The sequence below is a fragment of the Dromiciops gliroides genome, chromosome 1, assembly GCF_019393635.1.
Source record: "Dromiciops gliroides isolate mDroGli1 chromosome 1, mDroGli1.pri, whole genome shotgun sequence".
In the NCBI taxonomy this organism is placed as follows: Eukaryota; Metazoa; Chordata; class Mammalia; order Microbiotheria; family Microbiotheriidae; genus Dromiciops; species Dromiciops gliroides.
In genome coordinates, this window is record NC_057861.1 from 680251613 (window position 1) to 680274400 (window position 22788).

Genomic DNA, 22788 nt, shown 5'->3' on the forward strand with positions numbered 1-22788 from the left:
ATATTAGTAATAGTGACGCCAAAACACAAGACAAGAAGGCCATTGAAATGTTTTCTATAATGCACATGAGTACAGAAGAAAACACAGATAGCGAGATAATTTGGAAAGTAACTTGTTGAATTTATTAAGTAATTTTTATTAAAGTGAGCAGCATAGAATATGCATTTTATATAACATATGTGTATTTCTACTTTTTATTTTGAAATGCTTGGATTGGGGGGGGGAGACAGTTGGGGTTAAGTGACTTACCCAGGGTCACACAGCTAATGTCAAATGTCTGAGGTCAGATTTGAACTCTGGTCCTTCTGACTCCAGGGCTGGTGCTCTATCTACTGCATCACATAACTGCCCCTAAATTTTTTTTTAATCTTTTTAAAGGACAAGTAGATTGGAGAGGAGAAAGAATGGAAATAGGGAGACCAGTTAGGAGTCTGGTGCAATATAGTCCATTTAAGACTTGATGAGGGCTTGAAATAAAATTAGTAACTATGTGACTGAAAATAAAGGAAAATAGGAACAATTTTGAATCAAGTCTAGGTTGCTAATTGGAATTGGAAGGTAAAGGAAAAGGAAGAGTCAAGGATGACGCCTAGATTTTGAATCTGGATGATTGGAACAATGGTGATACTATCAACAGAAACAAGGAAGTTAGAGAAAAGAGTTTGAGGCATGTTGAGTTTGAGATTTGCCTATAGTATACTCATTAGCAATGTCCAGTAGGTAGTTGGTGATGCAGGAGTTCACAAGAGAGACTAAGGCTCAATATGTATTGTTCTAATCGAGGAGTCATCTTTGTAGACATTTGATTATAACCCATACTTTCCTCCCTTCCTAAAGGTTGCCACCGTGCCCTGATTGAGGAGTATATTGTTTCTGATAGGGATAAATGCAGGAAACTGTATTTTCCTGAGTCCCATTCCCTTAAACCCATGATATTCCATGGGCTCTTAGGCCATTTTGCATTCCATATTCCTGTACCATAACTAGGGCTCCCTTTAGGCTTTCTCGGTGGAGAGCAGCCCTAAAGAAGGGGAATGGAAAGCTAACCCATTCTAAATACTGTAATGGACTGTAGGTCTAGCCAGTCCATTCCATCTAAGAGATATGGATCACAAAGATCATCCAGACCATATAGTGTATTGAGTAGGCTAATGTAAAACCAAAGGTGAGAGGTTTTGAGTGGGACAGGCAGGGGAATCTTAGCAAGAGGCAAGCAAGAGGGTCATTTATCCCACTGTAGTGGGTGGCTTGGTGCAAGCCACCCGGGAGAAACTGGAATTGTTGGCCTTAACCAAATTATTGGAAACTTAATTTACTGGAATGCCTGTGTGCCTGAATAAAGTAGATGTTTATGTTAGATATCTAGGTGTTGCTTCTACAGACTGGGTAAGTAAATGTTTGCGTCAGAGGTTCATTACTGGGTAAGATTAAATCAAAATGGGGCAGTGGATAGAGCACCAGCCCTGGATTCAGGAGGACCTGAGTTCAGGTCCAGCCTCAGACACTTAACACACTGGCTGTGTGACCCTGGGCAAGTCACTTAACCCCAATTGCCTCATCAAAACAAACAAACAAAAAAGAATAAATCAAAAGCTAAGGTATAGATATGATGGTTGGGAGATCTCAGGAAGGTAACCATTTTTGGATTGAGCAAGCTGACAAATGTATAGTCAACAAAGTGGATGATTTATCTCTTGGGGTCAAGGCTGGTATCCATATATTGGCCTGGGGAAGGAATTTTTAACCTTTTGTGTGTGTCATAGATATCTTCAGCAGTATGGTGAAGGCTGTGAATCCCTTTTCAGAATAAGATTTTAAATGCATAAAATAAAATACATAGGATTACAAAGAAAATAAATAATACTTTAAAAGTTGATTAGGGGCAGCTAGATGGCGCAGTGGTTAAAGTGCTCGCCCTGGATTCAGGAGTACCTGAGTTCAAATTCAGCCTCAGACACTTAACACTAGCTGTGTGACCCTGGACGAGTCACTTAACCCCCATTGCCCCCCCCCAAAAAAAACCCCAAAAAACAAAAGTTGATTAAATCATTTTAAAAAGCAAGTCCACAGACCTAAAGTTAAGAACCCCAAGCTTAGGGCTTTGGCACTTTATCTTAACTACTATATTAATCTATTTACATTAATTTAGGAGATCTAGAGTGCTTTACATTTGCTAAACCATTTTAGTAGTTACTTCTTGTTTATTAATAAAAAATTGTCATAATTCTCTAGAACATCCATATTCTTTTCTTTTTCCTTAGGAAGGGAACAGGTATATTTAATTTGCTGGGCTACTAAGCAGCTAAACTACTTTGCTTTGAGTAGTGAGATAATAGCTCTGGGACTTGAAGGGACTTTAGAGCCCATTTAATCCAAGTGCTTCACTTTTTTTTTGGGGGGGGTGAGGCAGTTGGGGTTAAGCGACTTGCCTAGGGTCACACAGCTAGTAAGTGTTGTGTCTGAGGCCGGATTTGAACTCAGGTCCTCCTGACTCCAGGGCCGGTGCTCTATCCACTGCACCACCTAGCTGCCCCCTAGTGCTTCACTTTTGAGATGAAGAAACTTGAGTGTACAGCTCACACAGGTAGGTACCATCAGAGGCACAATTTGAACCTCAGGCTTTCTAACTCCTGAGTCACTGCTCTTTCTACTGAACCATGTTGCTTAATCCAAATGTTTAGAAAGTGAGAAGTCTAGGATCAAGGGTTAACCAGTAGACATCTATTGAAAACCTATAATGTACAAGGGAAAGAAGGCTGAATTTGAAGTCAGAGAACCTGGGATTGTTATCTTGACTCAGCCACTTACCTATGTGATCTGGAACAAGTCACACTCTCTCTGGTCCTTAGTTTCCTTATCTGTAAAATGAAGGGATTGAACTAGATGACCTCTTTGGTTCCTTTCAGCTTTTAGCCTACGATCCTGTGATTGCAAGAGATATGATGGGGCAAGTAAAGGGGTCCCACTCTCAAAAAAACTTTTGGAGGGGCTGGGCCTTGAAACATGTGTAAGTCTTAGATAAGTAGAGGGTTAAGAGTATAGAACTGGAGTAATCAAAGGTGGAGAAGCAGTCATGCCCACTGTATTTTGGAAGAGAGTATAATAGTATCCTTTTTCATGCAACCTCACTTTTTTTGGGGGGGGGGGTCAATATGTTGTTCCTTCATACAAGAAGACAATACTAACAACACATACCATTTACACAGCAAGGCAATGGTAAGACCAAGAATAGAATGCACAACACTTAAGTCCCTGCTTTGGACTCTAACCACAGACTTACATTCCTACCCTGTTTTCCTTAAAAAAAAGTTTCAGTTTGTTTTGGCATTCTCTAGTTCTGTTTAGTTATATGTACAAACTCGGGACCAAAAAGCCTTTTACACAGCTCCCTCCAGTCTCACTTGATATTGTTGTCCAACTCAGTTAAGATGTGAGTATTAAAATAAAATTGCACCACCATTGTAGGTGCAGGATAAACTTTTTGTTCCATTGAATAAAATGAATCCCATTAATGAAGAGGCTATATCTGACAAATTTTACAATTTTTTTTTTTTTTGGCGGGGCAATGGGGGTTAAGTGACTTGCCCAGGGTCACACAGCTAGTAAGTGTCAAGTGTCTGAGGCCGGATTTGAACTCAGGTACTCCTGAATCCAGGGCCGGTGCTTAATCCACTGCGCCACCTAGCCGCCCCTAAATTTTACAAATTATTACAAGTAAAATTATTCTCCCATAATAATAATTGAATTATATGATAAAAATCTAGAACTTGACTTAATCTGCTAAGATAGGGAGCATGGTGGGAATAGAGTACCAGAGTCCAAAAGACAGCCTGAGTTTGAATTTTGCCTCAGATACTTAATGTCTGTGTGACCAACTTTGAACAAGCCTTTGAACTTCACTAGTCTTCCTTTTCTCTTCTACAAAATGAGGGAGTTGGGGCAGCTAGATGGTGCAGTGGATAGAGCACTGGCCCTGGAGTCAGGAGTACCTGAGTTCAAATCCAGCCTCAGACACTTAATTAGCTGTGTGACCCTGGGCAAGTCACTTAACCCCAATTGCCTCACTTAAAAAAAAAAATGAGGGAGTTGACTTGATGACTTCTGAGGTCCCTTCCATTTCTAGCTCTGTGATGTTATACTGCTTGTTATTCTTAATGAATGAAACAGCCCCTATCAACCAGGTTGCTCTTGACCTCTTCTGCCATGAAGAAAACCTAGTGTGAAAAAAGAGAATTAGTGAAAAATGTTGTAATATTAAAAATGTTCCAGTGCTGAGTTGTATACCTTTATAAACAAAGGAATGCTATTTGGTGATCCACTTAGGAAGAAATTAGTAAACCACTTTTATTCAGTTCTTCAGATATCAAAAGCCCCTCTAGGGTACCCCCAGATTGTATCATTGAGAATAGGGATGGGAAAGGTGAGAGTTTGAGAATTCAGAGGAGCTGTCAGATGGTGATGAGTAACATTCAAATCAAAAATGTTTAAAAGTTAGAATACCTTTATTGAGTATAGCCACTCCTCCATCTGTATCATGACCCCAGTACAGTCTTCACCAGGCATTGTGATGAATTGTCTTTGAATGTCATAGTTTATCCACCCCTTGTTCAGAGCCAGACTCAATTATTGGTTATGTGTATCGAGTACCTCTTTATATACAAGGCTTTATACTAGAGCTGGAATCTGCCTTCAGGGAGTTGACAGTCTGGTAAGGATGAATGGAGTGTGTCTTAGGTTCACAAGGTCAGTAATTTATAGTTGTGAAGAACCTCAGAGATCATCTAATCCAGCTGGGTCATTTTACAGTTTCAGAAATTGAGGCCAGAAGTGGTAAATCCAGAATTCGAACCTAGGACCTCATCCAGGGCTCTTTTCACTGTCACATGATCTTCCGCGAAAGCTAATAAATGAGACCATTTTATAAATGCCATTTGAGGGGCACAAAGTAATGTGATGTGATGCCTCATTGCCAGAGAGGTTGTATCTAGAGAAGCCCAGTGTGGTTTTAAGTTAAAAGCATGTGTCAGATTTTTATGGTCCATGTATTATTTTAGATGCAGGTTGGTCAGAAGCCTTCCCAGAACAAGCTTTTCCTAATGTGGTAAGTAACTCTTGAGTGGATCTCTCTGCTACCGTTAGGATTAAGTCCAGGCAAACAAGTTGTTGCAGTTAATCATTGTTTTGTTACTCCCCTGAAAGCTTCCACCAGGGAATATGCTTCATCTGATCTTCCAAAGAGGCAAATCAAATTCAGACTGCTAAAGTGTCTCCATCTGTTGGCTGAGCCACATGCTACTCAGGTTGAAAGGAGGAAGTTATTAGGTGAGAGTAAAAGACTTTAAAAAGTGGATATGAAGAGAACATTTTTTATAAGCCTTAGAGCTTGTTAACAGAGGTTAGAAGATGACTGAAAAGGTGCTCTCTTCCTAAAAATGTTTCCTTTTTGCAAACCTCATGTATTTTTTAAAAGAAAAAGCCTGAAATGAGAATCTGGGTCAGTTCTGGAGATGAGAATTATGTCTAGTGCTTTATGTTCCCTACTTGTTGATTTCTTTTCTTAGTTTGTCAGGGTGGAGTTGGAAAGTAGCCCTTTTTTCCTTCTTCTCCAAATCCTGTCAGAGATACATAGGGAGTTTGGAAACCAAGAATATAATAGATAGTTCCTGGGAGCGGCTTTTTCCTTTTTCCCTTTAAATTCCTCTCCAGACAAATTGTGGGAAGGCTCTAGGCTTTTGCTTGCCTGTGATAGGCTGGGGTATCTCAGATTCATCATAAATGATTAGCAGCAAAGTCTTCCGTTCTTTCCAAACAGTTTTGGCCCAGCAGTGAATTGGGTGCTTTGGGGATTCCCGTCATGGTATGTAGGATTTTGGTTTCATTTTTTTGGATTGTGTTCAGCCAGTGGCCTGGGGTTGCAAGTATACTCTGTGAAATACAGATTTGTTGTATCTGGGATGTCTACCCCTAAAAATCCCAGATAACTTAAGCAAAATGTGATATTCCAGAAAGGAAGAGCTCCAGTGTTTAGCTTGTGGGTTTTAGAGCCCTTCTTTGGATCAGTTATATAAGGGAGACCCCCAGTACTGGACTGGAAGGCTTGGCTTCACCAGCTTTATGACCTTAGGGATATCACTGAATTCCCTTGGACCTGATTTTCCTCAAACATATAAAATAAGGAGGTTGGACCTTCTAGCTTTAAGATGATCGATCCTATGTGTTCTTTTTTAGTATTTAAAAACTGCTTTAAAAAAAAAAGATAAGCCAAACTTGTGGCATTAATTCCAACATAGAATAACATGAAGCCCTAATTTAAGCATGTTATCTAGGATGCTGTCTTTTAGACCCTTTCCAGGCTTACTGATTTATGGAGGATCCTGGAAATTATATAAGGGAGAACTTGACAAAAGCAAGTATTCAAGGAGGTGACTTTAAGCAAGTTACCTAACTTCTCTGGCCTTTTGTTCTCTCATTTGGAAAAAGAAGGTATTGGTCCAGATAACCTCTAAGGTTTTTTCCTGCTCTAAACCTATGCTTTGTTGTTGTTTTTGCTGCTGTTGTTGTTGCTAGACTTGTATATATGTGAAAATGAAGGAAAGGGGATAATAACTGGGATATTTTAATGGTGATTTTGCCAAAATGATAGTGAGTGGAGCACACAACTAGGGTTGAATTCTGTACCATTTGTTTCTAATCTTAGCCTTATCACCTCTTACTTGGTTGAAAAATGTAAATAAAGGGGGCGGCTAGGTGGTGCAGTGGATAGAGCACCGGCCCTGGAGTCAGGAGTACCTGAGTTCAAATCCGGCCTCAGACACTTAACACTTACTAGCTGTGTGACCCTGGGCAAGTCACTTAACCCCAATTGCCTCACTAAAAAAAAAAATGTAAATAAAAATGTTTGGTGTTAAGGAGATGATTAATATGAGCTTTTGGAATTGTTCTGCTCTCTACTGACTAACCACTTATTTCTAGTTTATATGTCTTGTTAGCATTTTAAATAATTTGGAAGCCATATGCCTTTCATTTAAATGAAATTTTTAGTCAGTGGGGTCCTTTTCTTTTCTAGTGTTTCTAGGAAAATTGTTGCATCTTAGATCTAAGTCCTGAAATTTTAACTGATACCAGCTAAAAGCATGGGAAATTTGTCATTCTGATCTTGCATAGATGAAATATTAGGAAGAACAGAATGTTAGCATGTGTGATAGCATCCAGCTTGTTCTGGATTTCTCAAACACATTTTCCGAAATTTTAAAATGGTGTAGTCACAGAGGTTGTTTTCATGAACCTTTGCAGTTGGAATTATGTGTTGTGTTTGGAAAGCCACAAGGAAATTGCCACACCTCTTCTTCCTGTTCACTCTTTCCTCTTGTTTTCCTCCCTTTTTCCTTGGTCCTCAAGACATTGGAATATATGTTGCTTTGGAATTTTTAGTTGATGTCAAATTTAACTTATATATCTTTAAGTATGTTTGAGTTTTCTGAGCAGCTGGTATATTTTGTCAATGAAGCATCTTTTTAGCATCTGAAAAGTAAGCTAATTAAAAAAGTTATCTAAGTAGATGTTATGATTGTTTTTGGGGATTGTGATCTGGAGGTAGTCAAGGGAACTAGCTTTAATTTATTTGGATAGAGAATAAGTAAATTTTTCAGAAAATATACATTGACTATTTTTTCTTTAGCAAAGCCCAAGACATGATTTTTAAAAAAGGGTTTTTTAGATATGTTTAATATCCTTAGATTTTTAAAATATGTTGTGATGGTTGGAGAGTTTGCTTTAATAATCATGTTCATTTATCTCTTTATTATCTCTTTTATTATCTTTTTCATTTTATACAAATATGCTCCACTTAACCTTGATTCCAAGAAATCATGATGATAGGTGAAACATAGGGTCAGAGCTGAGTGGTACAATGTGGGACTGGTGGGAGCAGTCAACATGGTGTGAATGGGCTAAATTTGAGCAGAGTGGAAGCTGCCCACTCAGCTCAGCTGATCTGAGTCTGGGTGAACTGCTTAACAACAGATGTGGACATCTTAACAGAATTATCATACAACTCCCTTGGTTGGGACATCTTCAATGGTATATGCCTTTTAGTTCTTTTCAAGTCAAATTCAAAGCTGAATAGTCCAAATTCTTTCTTTTCTCAAAAACTATGTGGAGTTCAACCTTGATTTCTGCAAACATTTATAAGCATGAAGTATAAATTGACCTAATACCCCACAAAATTATATTTCTTGTTACCTTTGGATGCATGAGAAAAATTCGCCACCTTATTTGCCTCTTTAAGAAAAATTTGTGAGTAATCCTTCCATTTTCTAGTTTCATTCATATTGAGAATGTCAAAGTTGATGCAATTTGGTTGCTCTGGAAAGATACTCCCTCATTTGTCAATGACTGAGGATTTTACAACTTTACAAGAGTGCCAACAGCTAAGTTACTATCTAGAGGCAGTATAAAAGCTGTGTGAGTCTTAGCATTCTCTGCTCCCTTTTCTACCACTCTGCAGCCGTCTCTGAAGAAGCAGAGGCACAAAAAGGGAGGAAAATCATGTTCACCGTTGTTTTTATTACAAGAACTCCCTTTTTGTGCCATTATTTGTTTGTGGACTTATAAGAGGAAGATCAATTTTTTAACCGTTCAACCATTTCCTTGTTGTCTGTAGTGACAGAATTAATTAAAATCACACAGACATTCATTTTTACTTTTAAATTTATCTTTGTGAAGTTGCTGGCTTAAAAAACAAAACAAAACCAGGTCTACTCACAGAATCTCAATGTAGTTGAGACCTTAGAGGCCATGTAGTCCAACTCATAACTGAAAATTAATTTCATCTACAGCACATCTTATAGGTGGTCATCGAAGCTCTGATGAAAGATTTAAAAAAATAAGAATAAACATTTTTATGTAAAGTTTTGAGTTCCAAAATCTATCCCTCTCTCTCTGTTTTAGACCAAAGCTTCTTAAACTGTGGGTCACAACCCCATATGAGTTAATTGAATGTGGGGGTCATGAAAATTTGGCGACAATAAAAGGTTATATATACCTACGTACCCAGGGTCATGTAAAAATTTCTTGGATGCAAAAGGGTCTCTAATGGAAAAAGTTTAAGAAGCTCTCTTTTAGACCATACTCTGCAGCAAACCATATCTTCACTATAACGACTGACTGAGAGGTGTAAAGGAGATTACAACAGCCATCTGTGTTTATTGTTTACTGATTACCATGGAGTATTTGAATCCCTAACATGAAACTGTCTTCAAATGGTCTCCTCCAAGTAGGTTTCTCCATTGCATATTTTAAGATCTTGGTTCCTTGCTTCTTGCAACCACAAAGATGACTTTGTCTAAGGTTTCTATATAATTACCAATATCAAGAAAAACATAAAATAGGGAAACAAATGTTCCTTGGCAGGATAAAAATGGAAGAGGGAGTCCTTATAAATGATGAGGTCCTTCTTGAATTTCCAGTTTACTTAGGGTATTTTGCTGATTTCATCAAGATCCAGAAAACTATATAGGTCAATCATTATCCTCAGTGATTGCCTACATTCTATGAGGGTGTAAAGTACATAAACAGATAAATATATGAATAAGAAGGAGAGAATACTAACAACTGAGACTGGAGATTAGACACTATAAATGGGCTATGATGTAATCCCAGAATTGAACATAAAGAAAAGAGAGCACTGTTTTTGCATAAGGGAAGCCATGTACCCTTCCAGCCATCACAAGCTGCTTCCTGTTAGAAAATTCCAGCTTTACAGCATTAATATTCTCAGAGTAATATTGTATGGTTGTGAAATCTGGAGCATCAGAATCTCTGAAGAACCCAAATTATGAGTTGCACAGAAAGACTGAAAAGAGACACAATGAATGTCAAGTGCTCTAGTCCTTTGCTGTGACTTAAAGGGAGCTTCAAAAAAAAGGATTAGATGAGCCTGCAATGTAAAGTAATAGGACTTTATTTGGTGAATTTTAGGGAAAATTGTGTAGTTTAACTAATGATGACTATAGATGGTAGCAAAATAAGGATAAAAGGACACATCCATCTCCCACACTGGGACAGCAGTGAAAAGGAACCACATTGGACTGAGGGCTATTTTGTATTATTATGTATTTCATTGATTGCCGTGGTCAAATAGTTCTTCACATTGTGGCCAACCTTCAGGTGATAATTCTGATAGGTCCATAAAATAAACGCTGATCTTCAGGTAGCAAATAGTCTGTCTGTCATTGGTACTATACTTGGACCTTTTCCAACATGGTAGAATCTGCCACAGCTTGGCATAGCTACAAAGAACCTATTCCTCTAATGAGGCATTGAGCTAGGACTTTGGGTGAGCAAGGAGATTATGAGATAGCAATAATAGCTGGCATTTTAATAGCACTTTAAGGTTAATTAAATATTTTTCTCACAATAATTCTTTGAGGTAGGTACAAGTATCATCCACTTTTTAGGGATGAGAAAACTGAGTTTCCAATAGTGACTTGCCTGTCTGTGGTCTCACAGCTTAGTGTTGGAGCCACATTTTGAACAGAGGTCTTAAGATACAAAGTTAGTCCTCTGAACAGACTTCCATTGTAGTCTTAAGAATGGCCTAGGACGGGGCAGCTAGATGGCGCAGTGGATAGAGCACCGGCCCTGGATTCAGGAGTACCTGAGTTCAAATCCGGCCTCAGACACTTAACACTAGCTGTGTGACCCTGGGCAAGTCACTTAACCCCAATTGCCTTACTTAAAAACAAAAAAAAAGAATGGCCTAGGACCTTCCTATTTACAAAAAAGTCCTCTTGTTTCTAAAAGTACTCTCGACATTCTTCCCACCTCTTTGTATACCTACAAATACCCTAAATGCAAAAGAAAAGGCAGTGAGGAAAGTAGGCTACATGAATCTCTTGTTTATATTAAGAAAGACCAGAACTGTTCTAAAAATAGCTACCAGGGAAAATTCCTTTCCCACTATTCTAGAGGAAAGCCCAACCTATTTGAAAGCCAGAAAAAAAAAATGGCCAAACATTTTTTAGTCCAAATCTTTAATTTTATTTCATTTCAACAGCCATTTATTATTATTTTAAATTTTGATAATTTTTTGTTTTTACATTACCTACATTTTCTAATATAGTCCTTTGCCACCCCTCCCAGAAAAGCCATTTTTTATTATAAAGGATTTTAAAAGGGAGGGAAAACAGCTCAACAAAACTAACCAACATATTGTAAAAAATCTACCATTATCTTCCATGGCCTATACCCATAGTACCTCACCTCTGTAAAGAAAAGGAAGGAGTTGCCTTCTCATATCTCTTTGGGGCTAAACATGGTCATTATAATTTTGGCCTGATTTAGTTTTCAATTGTTTTGTTGTTATTCTTTCTATTTGCAATGTTATATGTTGTATATTCCTTGCCTGATTTTTCTTACTTCACTTTGCATAAGTTCATATAATTCTTCCCATGTTTCTCCCTCTGTTCATCAATATTCCATTACATTCATCTCTATTTTGTTTCCAGTTCTTTGCTATTAAAAAAAATACAGCTATAAATATTTTGGTATATATGGGACCTCTATCATTGACCACTTTTGGGTATACTCTGCATAGTAGAACATCTGGGTCAAGAGACAGGAACATTTTAGTCATTGTCTTCACATAATTCCAAATTGCTTTCCAGAATTGTTGGACCATTTCATAGTTCTACTAACAGTGCATTAGTATGATTAATCCCTTCAGTATTTCCTCATCTTTTGACATCTTTGGCAGTTTGTTGAGTGTAAGGTAGAACCTCAAAATTATTTTGATTTGCATTTCATATCATTATTAATGATTTGGAGCATTTGGTTAAAATATAAAATCCTGTTTTTTAAAACCTATCACAACCTGCCATCTTCCCACCTTTCCAGTCTTCTTATACTCCACTCCCCTTCCACATACTTGATGATCCTATCCATACCTTTAACCATTGGAGTCACATTCTAAGCTCAGTGATTTCCCATGTCCTACTACATAAAATATAAACTTGTAGTCCTGGTATTCAAGGCCCTTCACAATCTGCTCACCCCTTCCTCCCAGTATTATTCCCCCCCCCTTTTTTATTTTTGCGGGGCAATGAGGGTTAAGTGACTTGCCCAGGGTCACACAGCTAGTAAGTGTCAAGTGTCTGAGGCCAGATTTGAACTTAGGTCCTCCTGAATCCAGGGCTGGTCCTTCATCCACTGCGCCACCTAGCTGCCCCCACCCCCTTTTTAAGTGAATGAACCTGTGATTTTCCTAGTATAGGGAACTTCAGTGAAGAAATTCCCTCTGACTTTGTATAATGGAAGCTGCTCAGCCTCTTGTAGAGTTGCCTAGAGTACAGAGAGGTTAAGTAACTTGCTCTAGGGTTAAACTCTTCTTTCTGGTGGTCTACCCTGTCTTGATACTGCAAAGAGGTCGAGAACAGGTATCAAACTCAACTGGGGCCACTAATTCATACTTAAGGATCCCTTGGGGGCTGTTTATTGACTAGTTTTAAAATGTAATATTATCTATTTTATTGCATTTTATTTTGTGTTAAATATTTACCAATTACATTTTAATCTGGGTTCAGGCCACATTTGTGGCCCAGGTATTGTGGGCTATATTTTGATGCCTCTGGTCAAGAAGGAAAATTGAGACCACTATATACACCTAGATTGTCTATATCCCAAAGACATAAAAACCAAAAAAGAAAAGGACCTATATGTTTAAAAAAAAAAAAAGCCAAACCATTTATAGCAGCTCTTTTTGTAGTGGCAAAGAATTGGAAATTAAGGGGAATGGTTGAACAAGTTGTCATATATGATTGTTTTGTTTTTTGTTTTTGTTTTTTGCGGGGCAATGGGGGTTAAGTGACTTGCCCAGGGTCACACAGGTAGTAAGTGTCAAGTGTCTGAGGCTGGATTTGAACTCAGGTACTCCTGAATCCAGGGCCAGTGCTTTATCCACTGCGCCACCTAGCCGCCCCCTGTCGTATATGATTGTGATGGAATACTATTGTGCTAAAAGAAATGATGAGCAGGATGTTCTAAGGAAAACGTGGAAAGACTTACATGAACTGATAATAAGTGAAATGAGCAGAACCAGGCGAACATTATATACAGTAACAGCAATATTGTATGATAATACTGCGAATGACAACTATTCTCAGCAATACAATGATCTAAGACAGCTCTGAAGGACTTAAGATGAAAAATGCTATCCATCTCCAAAGAAAGAACTGATGGAGTCTGAATGCAGATTGAAGCACACTTTACTTTTTTTTTATTTTTATAAATACTCCATTCTTTTTTTTTGTCTTTTTTCTTTCACAAGATAACTAACATAGAAATAATGTTTTGCATGAATGCACATGTGTAATTTATATTAAATTGCCTTCTCAATGAGGGGGGAGGTAAAATTGGGAAGGAGAATATTTGTAACTCTAAAATTTTTTAAAACATGTTAATTATTTTTTACATATAATGGAGGGGATAAAATTTTTAAAAATTTAAGGAAAAAAAAGATAACTAAAAAAGAGCCACAGGTTTTTAACAATTAAGAGATACTTGGTGGTGACCGTGGAGAAAGCAATATCTGTTGTGTGATCAGTTTGCAACCTAGCTTGCCAGGAAGTTGGGAAATGAGTAGGTAATAAGAAAATGTAACCAAGGAGTATAAACAGCTTTTTCTAGGAATTTGACTATGAAAAGGAGAGCTTCAGGGTCAAGTGAAAATTTTGTGGGGTTGTTTTTTTTTTAAAGAATGGTGAACATCTGGGCATATGTTACTAGGCCCCAGAGAAGGAGGCAGTGAATAAGAAGTTGAAAAGTAGGAGTGAGAGGAGATGATTTTTTTTTTTGAGGAGATGATTTAAGGAGCTGGAGTCCTAGAGAAAATGAGAAGGGATAGGATCAAAGGAACAAGTAGGTAGTTAGTGTTGGCAAGGGGAAGAACCATTTTATTCTAAGGCTGTAGCCAAAAAAAAAAGGTCATTTGAAGTGTTAAATTGGGGAAGATAGAGAGAGTAGGGAGTTCATGATGGGGAGTCCAGTTGAAGCTGATACATGTAAACTTAGCATTTTGCAGTACAAATAAAATCCAGATTCCTTAGCTAAGACCATCTGTAATTTGACTCCCGGCCTACCTCTTCAGAGCCATTTCACAGTAGTCCCTCTCAGGTCTGCTACACTACAGTCAAATTGTACTACTCCTCATCTTTGAACATGTCTGGCCCTTCTTGCTCTCCTGCTCCCTCACTTTTGCTTCATGCTGTTTTTTGAACCTGGAATACCCTTCCCCATATTTACCTGTTGCTATCTATTCTTCAGAATCTAGTTTAAGTGGTATCTCCTTTGTCAAACTTCTAATTCCTCCAGGTGGGAATAATCCTTCAGTCACTTGAATCATAACACTTTTTATTTATGTCCTTTACCATATTTTAATTTGTGTTAAATTTATCTTTGCACATGTCATTTCAAGCTTCCTACTGTAGGAACCTGATCTTATTCATATTTGTCTTCCTCCCTACCCCCACCCAGTGCTTTTCAGACTGTACAGTTTATTGCATATGGTAGGTGCTTTAAAAATGAATGGTTGAGGGGGCGGCTAGGTGGCGCAGTGGATAAAGCACTGGCCCTGGATTCAGGAGTACCTGAGTTCAAATCCGACCTCAGACACTTGACACTTACTAGCTGTGTGACCCTGGGCAAGTCACTTAACCCCCATTGCCCCGCAAAAACAAACAAACAAACAAAAAAAATGAATGGTTGAACTGAGGTTGTAAGTGAAATTGGTCTAATTGCCATCTCTAGCTTAAGTGGCATGGGTTCCTGAGTCCTGTCGCAGAGAGTGTTTTGTGAAGAATAGATTTTTGGAAAATAGTAAAATAATAAATAGTATTGTAATATAAATAAATAGTATTGGTCAATTAGGTATATTAGGGGTATATTTCCAGATTTCTCATTATAATCATTCATTGTGGGCTTTGTCTATTATTCTTTTGGTATTTGCAAAATTTCTCTTTGAGAATTTTTGCTTTCTTATATTTATTTCTGTTTTGTAGATTTAAGACATCATGGAAGTAGAAATTTCACATGAAAAGCTTTTTAAACTTTTTCCACTTGAGACCCCTTTTCAACTGAGAAATTTTTATGTGACCCCAGGGTATATAGGTATATAAAATAAGTATTCATAACCTTTTACTGTTGCCAAATTTTTCCACAACCCCCACTTTCAGTTAGTGACCCCATATGGGAGTCAAGACCCACAGCTTTAAGAAGCTTTGTTTTAAAGAATGTTGAAGAGTTTCTTTGTCTATATTTTATCTTAAGTGCCTGGTATAAGGCAAAATTTGCTATCAAAGACCAAGGGTTTGCTTGATTAGTTAAAATTGATTGTTTTTGCACAGTGTAGGGAAAGAGCACTGAACTTAAGACCAGGAGATAGCTGGATTCAAATATGACCTCTTGAGACCATGGGCAAGTAACTTAACTCCTCTGGGTCTCAGTTTCCTTATCTATAAACTGGGGGTGATAATAATATGTGTAGTGCTTACCTCACTGGGCTATTGGAGGCAGCAATGAGTTAATTGTATCTATTATCACAAAATTCAGAAATTTTATTAAAAATATAAGTTCCTTGAGCTTAATTTCATTTTTGTCTTTGTACCCTTGGTGTCTAGCACAGTGCCTGTGGTAGTATATATAGTAGGTGTTGGAGAGAGAATTTAAGTGCAGGTCTCCTGACTCCAAATGCTTTCTCTTTCCATTTCATTCCATCTCTTTTCTGTTTAGAAATCTTGTTACCCTCTCTGTTACTTCATCATGGATTGAACTTTGTTTGCAGAGATTTCTGAGGTCTTTTGGAACCATTCAAAGGGAACCTGCTATGCAGTATCTCTTTTGAATGATCCAGATCTTCTTTCCAGGAGGGGTTGCTGTGTTGACTTTGTTATAGTTAAAAGCTAAGATAGAGGAAAAGCAACTCCCAGCCTTTTTCCCTCTCCCACTCCATAATCCTGATTTGGGGATTTTGAAGTATCAAATATACTATTCACTACACCTAGATATGATATATTATGTGTCCATTTTTATAGGGATCTTTCCTCAAGGCACCTTCATTTTTGCCATCAAACTGCAGGGAAATGTTGTTATGTCAAACTGAGGGGTTGCCCAAATTCTCTGGTTATAACCAGAATCTGGTGGTAGCAAATATGCATTGACAAAAGTAGGCTATCGGCTTGCTTAAGTTTTAGAAATTTAAGAGACGTCAAAAAACATTTAGTCCCAACCCTCTTATTTTTACAAATGGAGAAACCAAGGCCTAGAGAGAGAAAAGAGTGACTCACCCAAAGTTAGACTGTTAGAAAGGGATTTGTTTCTTTCTCGGGCTTAAGAGAGACGTGGGGAATGGAGAAAAGGGGAGAAAATAGGGGTGAACAGAGAGAGAGAGACACAGTGACAGGGGGGGGGGAGGGAGAGGGGGAGAGGGAGAGAGAGAGAGGAGAGATCCTGGTCCTGGGTTATAGTGTGTCCTTGGAAGTGCTTCCCTCTCTATGCATGTGTCTCTGTTGATTTCTTGTTTCTCTCTCCATCTCCACCCACCCCCACCCATGAAAGTATTTCCTCTGAAACTTTGAATTTGAGCAGTAGATGTCATTCTCTTGGATTTGGTCTTGGGACTGGCATTCAGCCCTTTCTTTTATGAAGCCAATAGACCAACCAGTTCCAGGAAAAAGGGTAGTTCAGTCTAAGGCCATCGAGCTGTTTTCAGCACTTGGGCTGTAACATTTTGAAAACTAGAAAAAGTAATTTGATTTCCATGTTACTTCCTCAGGCTGTTTCTCATCAAGTACTTTCTAAGGGCTGCATGAGTGGCTGGGTTACTTTATGTAGAAAGTGTATCCTTATCTGCTAACATTTAAGTAGCAATTCTTGAAATAAAAACCTCTTGGGACTATTGGTTTATTTCCCCATAAACTTTTTTCAAGAAAAGGCTGAATAAATCACCTATTAAAGATATACTAAAGGGGATTCCTGCATCAGATAGGTTGGACTGCATGACCTCTAAGATCCCTCTCTAGCCCTTAAGATGTTAAGATTCTTTTTTTGCTGATAATGGTCTTTATGCCTCATTTTCCTTCTCTGTAACATAAATTGGTTGAATGATCCAGGAACCTCCAAGCTTTTCTTAAGTTCTGTGGAACTCCTTTTGCTTTTCTCAAAGTCATTGGTGTATATGGAGCTTAGGAGGAGGCAAGGAGGAAGACTTAGAGGGAAAGAATTTGGGCAGTACCCTTGAAGATCTATCTACCAGTATATTTCAGTCTTTTGAAGAACCCTGAATTAGTTTATCTAACTCCAAATTTTTAAATTTATGACCCACTATTTTTGCTTGGTCCTTCCTATCAAAAGGCTTGTTTTTAGTACAGTTTCATAGAAGTGCATCTTAATTGGCAGTACATTCCAAGAAGAAAGGTGAGCTTTATATATGCCAATCAATTAATAAACATTTATTAAGCACCTACTACTTACCAGGCACTGTGTTAAGTTGTTGTTTGTCCTTCCTTCTTGAAGAGGACCATGACATCAGGAGGTAATATGACTCTCAATGAATTGGATTTAAGCAAGGGAGGGCAATGCAAAGTCACCAGCCTCACTCTCCTGCAGAGCCATCTGGATCAAGTGGCTAGATATTTATCAAGACCACTGAAGATGTGCCTGGATGCAGTGGGAGACCTTAGCCTTTTTAAGCTAAGGTCTTCCCCAGGTCTCAGCAATAAATGAATGAATGAACAAACAAATAAATAAATAACTGGAGGAAGGAAGGAAGGAAGTCAGGGAGGGGAAGACTCTCAGGATTTCTCCCTGTGCTAAGTGCTGGGGTTACAAAGAAGCAAAAGACTGTCCCTGCCCTCAAGGAGCTCACCATCTTTTTAAAAATAATAATAAAAACATTTTTATAGTTTTGTGTTCCAAATTTTATCCCTCCTTCCCTCTCTTCCTTCCCCCCTCCCTAAGGTGGTAAGCAATCAGATGTGGGTTATACATGTGCAATTATATAAAACATTACCATATTAGTCATTTTGTACAGGGAAACGAGTAAAAAAAATGAAAGTGAAAAATAGCATGCTTCAGTCTGTGTTTCATCAATATCAGTTCTTTCTTTGGAGGTGGATAATATACTTCATTAGTCCTTTGGGATTGTCTTGGATCACTGTACTGATGAGAATAGTTAAGTCATTCCCAATTCTTCAAACAATATTCCTGTCTCATTCTGCTCACTTCACCATACATCAGTCCATACAAGAAGGAGCTTTACAATCTAATGGAGACAACATGGAAACAAATATATACAAAGCAAACTATACACAGGATAAATACAGAAATAATTAGCAGAGGGAAGGCACTAGAATTAAGAAGGCTTGGGGATGGCTTTCTGTAGAAGGTACTCTTTTAGTTGGGACTTAAAGGAAGTCAAAAAGACCAGGCATTGGGAAGGGCCAGAGAGAATACCTGGAACCAAGTAAGAATTGGAGTGTGTTTATAGAACAACTAGGAAGCTGATGTTGCTGATTCAAAGAGTATATATTGGGAAGTAAAAATGTAAGAGGATTGGGAAGGTGCACAGGTCACCTTAATACTAACTTTTGTTTTTGGTATGTTTGTGCAACTATGGCAACCAGCAGGTGATGGGAGTGCAATAAGTATGAACAGGAAAGAAAAACCAAAGTTTGTTCCTGTCTCCTTTCTCTCTGCCAGTTCTCTTATCCCCATCTGCCCCAGCCCCAGAATCTCAAAGGATTCCAGAGTGCCCAGAGTAAGACTCGATTAAAACAACAATAACAAAACCTAGTAAACCACTGTGTCCTCATGAACTTGGCAGCAAACTAGCTTAGTGAGCTAAGAATGAGATTGGAAACAGCTGGACTCCCCTGGAGTCACAGGCTCCTTTCCTGATAGTTCACAAATTCATCTAAGTAGTGCCATGGTGTTATTAGGGTGTTTCTTGAGCTTGACCTTTTAAAAATGTCTCCCTTGCGCTTTGTTGACTTTGAATGCAGACCTCAAGGCACTATCCTTGGAAAAAGGTTTTCCTTTCATATAGAATTGCCTTAAGTACCATCTTTCCCTCCCCACTTCGAGTATTGTTCTTTACTCCAAATAAAACTAAATTTGTAGTGGTAAGGCATACTCTTCAGGATCTGAATGGAGAAAATGATGGGAATATGTGTTCTCTAATTGGTAACATTGAATGAAATTTGCTTTTGTAATCTGAACGTTGTTTCTTCTGGCCTTTTCTAACAAGTTAGGCAATGAAGTTTTCATTTAGTTGGAGGACATTCTATATATTAATTTGTTCAGCTGGTAGTAGTGAGCCCCACCATGTGTAAGACATTGTTTGGCACTGTAGGTTGGAAAATGTAACATCTGAAAAGCTTGAGACATAGTTTCTGGATAATTCATAATTTTATTAATAATGCTATCATTGGGGGCAGCTAGGGGGCACAGTGGATAAAGAACTGGCCTTGGATTTAGGAGGACCTGAGTTCAAATCCGGCCTCAGACACTTGACACTTGCTAGCTGTGAGACCCTGGGCAAGTCACTTAACGCTCATTGCTCCGCCCCCCCCCAATAATGCTATCATTTTATTAATAAAATGGTCATTTGGCTGTTTCTTGAACCAAAGACGAATCATGGTGGTGGGCTCACAGTTTATGTACCTTTGGAAGAGTGGATGTTCTTGAGGGTGGCAGTCCATTCTGATTGGTTAACATTGGTTACAATGAGAGGTGAAACCATTCTAATGAAGGCCATGGGGATGTAACTTGATGTCATTCACTTCTAAATTGCCTAGTCTTGGGCAGTCTCATCAAAGAACTCATCCCCATCCAAACCTGAGTAGAACGCAGTGGGCTGCAGTTCACCCAGAGAAGATGGTTTTGGTGAGGTCCCTCAAAGGGTGAACTTTGAACAAACCATATAGGACAGTGGGAAAAGCCTGCATCTCCCCCATAATTTATTATTAATAATCATTTCTCTCAGAAAACATGTATAATAGCATACAACCCCAGCAAGTCAACACAGTGTTTGCTTTCCAAGGACCAGCCTAGCTAGATATGAAGAGGCTCACCACCAACTGGCCACAGCAATCCATGATGCAAAGGCAAATACAAAGCAGTCCTCAGTACTCTGTGGCCCCCTTCTGTTTCTTCAGAGATGGCAGCAGAGTGGTAGAAAAGGGAGCAGAGGGTGCTAAGAATCACAGCTTTTAGACTGCCTCTAGATAGTAATTTGGCTATTGGTACTCTTGTAAAATTTAAAAATCCTTGGTCGTTGACAAATGAGTGAACAGCTTATATCACATTCATTGCTGAGGATGACCAGGTAGAGAAATGTGATGAAGAACTCAGTAAGACTTTAAATTAAAGTGACTTATACTTTGATAATCTACTGTGTAGAAATAGGAGGAAATCAAGGTCAGAAAAAAAATGTGTTCAAAAGTAAGGCATGTGGGGGCAGCTAGGTGGCGCAGTGGATAGAGCACTGGCCCTGGAGTCAGGAGTACCTGAGTTCAAATCCGGCCTCAGACACTTACACTTACTAGCTGTGTGACCCTGGGCAAGTCACTTAACCCCAATTGCCTCGCTAAAAAAAAAAACAAAAAAACACAAGCAAACTCTACCCTGACCTCTTTAAACAAATTATTGACTTAAAAAATCAGAAATGGAGAAAAGGACATTGACAACAATCATGACAATTTCATCAAGAAGTTTACCTGATATGGTCTCCCATTATAGTAACTGACTTACAAGAGCTTGAAATCAACTTAGCAAACTCTTAACTTGTTAAGCAAAGAGGTATGTTAGCATTTAGGATACAGAGTCATTTATAAATCCTACTGAGAAAGGTGTTGGAAGATCAAGTAGTATTACCTAATAGACCAGCCAGAAGCAGTGGAAAGGGGGAAAAAAACCCAAAACATTTTAAAGAAAGCTTAGCAAGAGACTCAAGTAAAGTCAACTCATGGGCATTTAAGAATAATATTAGAAGGAAGACAACCAATGGACAGGAAATGGAAAACATCTTCAAGGATTTGTATAACAAACTTTTTTGACTATTGAAATCAATGGAACCACAACTTTTGGCCTCTAACATCGCAGTTGCTGGTGTGCTTATAGAGGAAGTAGAAATCTTATTGAAGGAAATAAAGATGGAAAAAGTAGCTAGCTGGATTAGATTAAGTATACACAAAAGAGGTCCATGCTGAAGGCATCAGTTTTGAGGGCATTGAAGAATATAGATTCTCAAGAATGTCTGAAGAAGGGAGAGATACTAAAAGCAAAAAAAAAAAAAAGCCTTGGACCTTAACTTATTACCAAAAAAAGAAAACAGGACAAAAATAATTACAGACCCATAATTCCTACTTTCCATCTGTATAAAAATTTTATGAATATAATCCTCACATACCTTGATTATTGATAAGGATCTTAGAAGAGAATAGGCAGGCTTTTACTAGATATATTGCTTAGTAGAGTACATCTGTTATATTCACACAGTCAACTAAAAGATGTAGAAACTGCAGGATCCCACTGAACTTATTACCTTTAGCATTTTTAAAAATGGATTTGACAGCAAAATACCACCTTAAATGTTTTTATGACAATTTATCTCCCATGAATGTGTCAGAATTATGCCAGATTTCTTGAAAGATATAAACACAGAGATAACATTATTCTGGGCTTTCATCACTATAAAGCAAGGCACAAAATAGGGAGATCTATGTCTTCCAAAGATGGTTACTGCTGTCATGGAAAAGGTCCAACATTTAATCCAAATTGAAGAGGAATTCCTTATAGATGTGAAGAATTCCTTTTAATGTCCCTGCTTGTATACAGTGTTGTTCCAATTATAGCAAGTCCTGGAACATTGTAAGGCCACCTAAATGAGATTTTAAAAAATAAATAAATAAACCTAGACCTATGATTTCATTTGTGTAGGAAACTCCTGATGAAGAAATTGTAATTTCCTTGTAGTAATGCAGATCAATAATAACTCTTAAAGGGGCAGCTAGGTGGTACAGTGGATAAAGCACTGGCCCTGGATTCAGGAGGACCTGAGTTCAAATCCAACCTCAGACACTTGACACTTATTAGCTGTGTGACCCTGGGCAAGTCACTTAACCCTCATTACCCTGCAAAAAAAAATAACAATAATAATAACAACTCTTTAAAAGTTTCTTAACTGCCTATGCAGAATGAAGAATGCCAGATTGTGATATTTAATTGAAAAGATAACCTATGTAGCTTGACTATCAGTCTATATACCTTGAACAGATACAGAAAATAGTCAGTGGTTTGGGACCACAATTGAATAGGACAGTTTTTGGATCTGAAAGGAATTTTTGTCATCTAAGGGATAGGGAAGTAAAGTGACTTCCTTGAGGTCACACAGCTACTGGCAAACCTACAACTAGAACCCTGGTCTCTAGATTGCCTGGTGTAAAACACCCTTTTCCCCAATAGTTTCAGATTTTTCCTAGGCTAGACATTTATTTAAGGAATCAATTTGAAGGAATAAATGTGATGTATCTTAATACTCAGAAGACCATAGCACAATACAGTTTTGGTAGGATGAGACAAGCTACTTTGGTAGGCTGTGTAAAATGGGTTATCACAAACAACCTTTGCTCTTTTTAATAAACTTCAGTACTAATTTTACTCTGTACCAGTTGGCAAAGCCTGTGGTATGTAGCTGAACTCTTCAAGTGAAATGATTTCCAGAGAAAGGCAAACAAA

General features: G+C 38.2%; 1 protein-coding gene across 3 annotated transcripts in view; it reads left to right on the forward strand.

The window, feature by feature from the left end:
• The window catches only part of CCM2 (CCM2 scaffold protein), a 134768-nt gene that overhangs the window by 40407 nt on the left and 71573 nt on the right, over positions 1-22788 (forward strand). The window contains exon 1 of one of the 3 annotated variants that reach the window (XM_043986685.1): positions 5834-5857. The exons of the other annotated variants lie outside the window; for them this stretch is intronic. Coding sequence (XP_043842620.1) covers positions 5855-5857 — 3 coding nt within the window. The 5' untranslated portion in view covers positions 5834-5854. Of the gene's footprint in view, positions 1-5833; positions 5858-22788 lie in introns of those variants that run through there. 3 annotated transcript variants of the gene reach the window in all.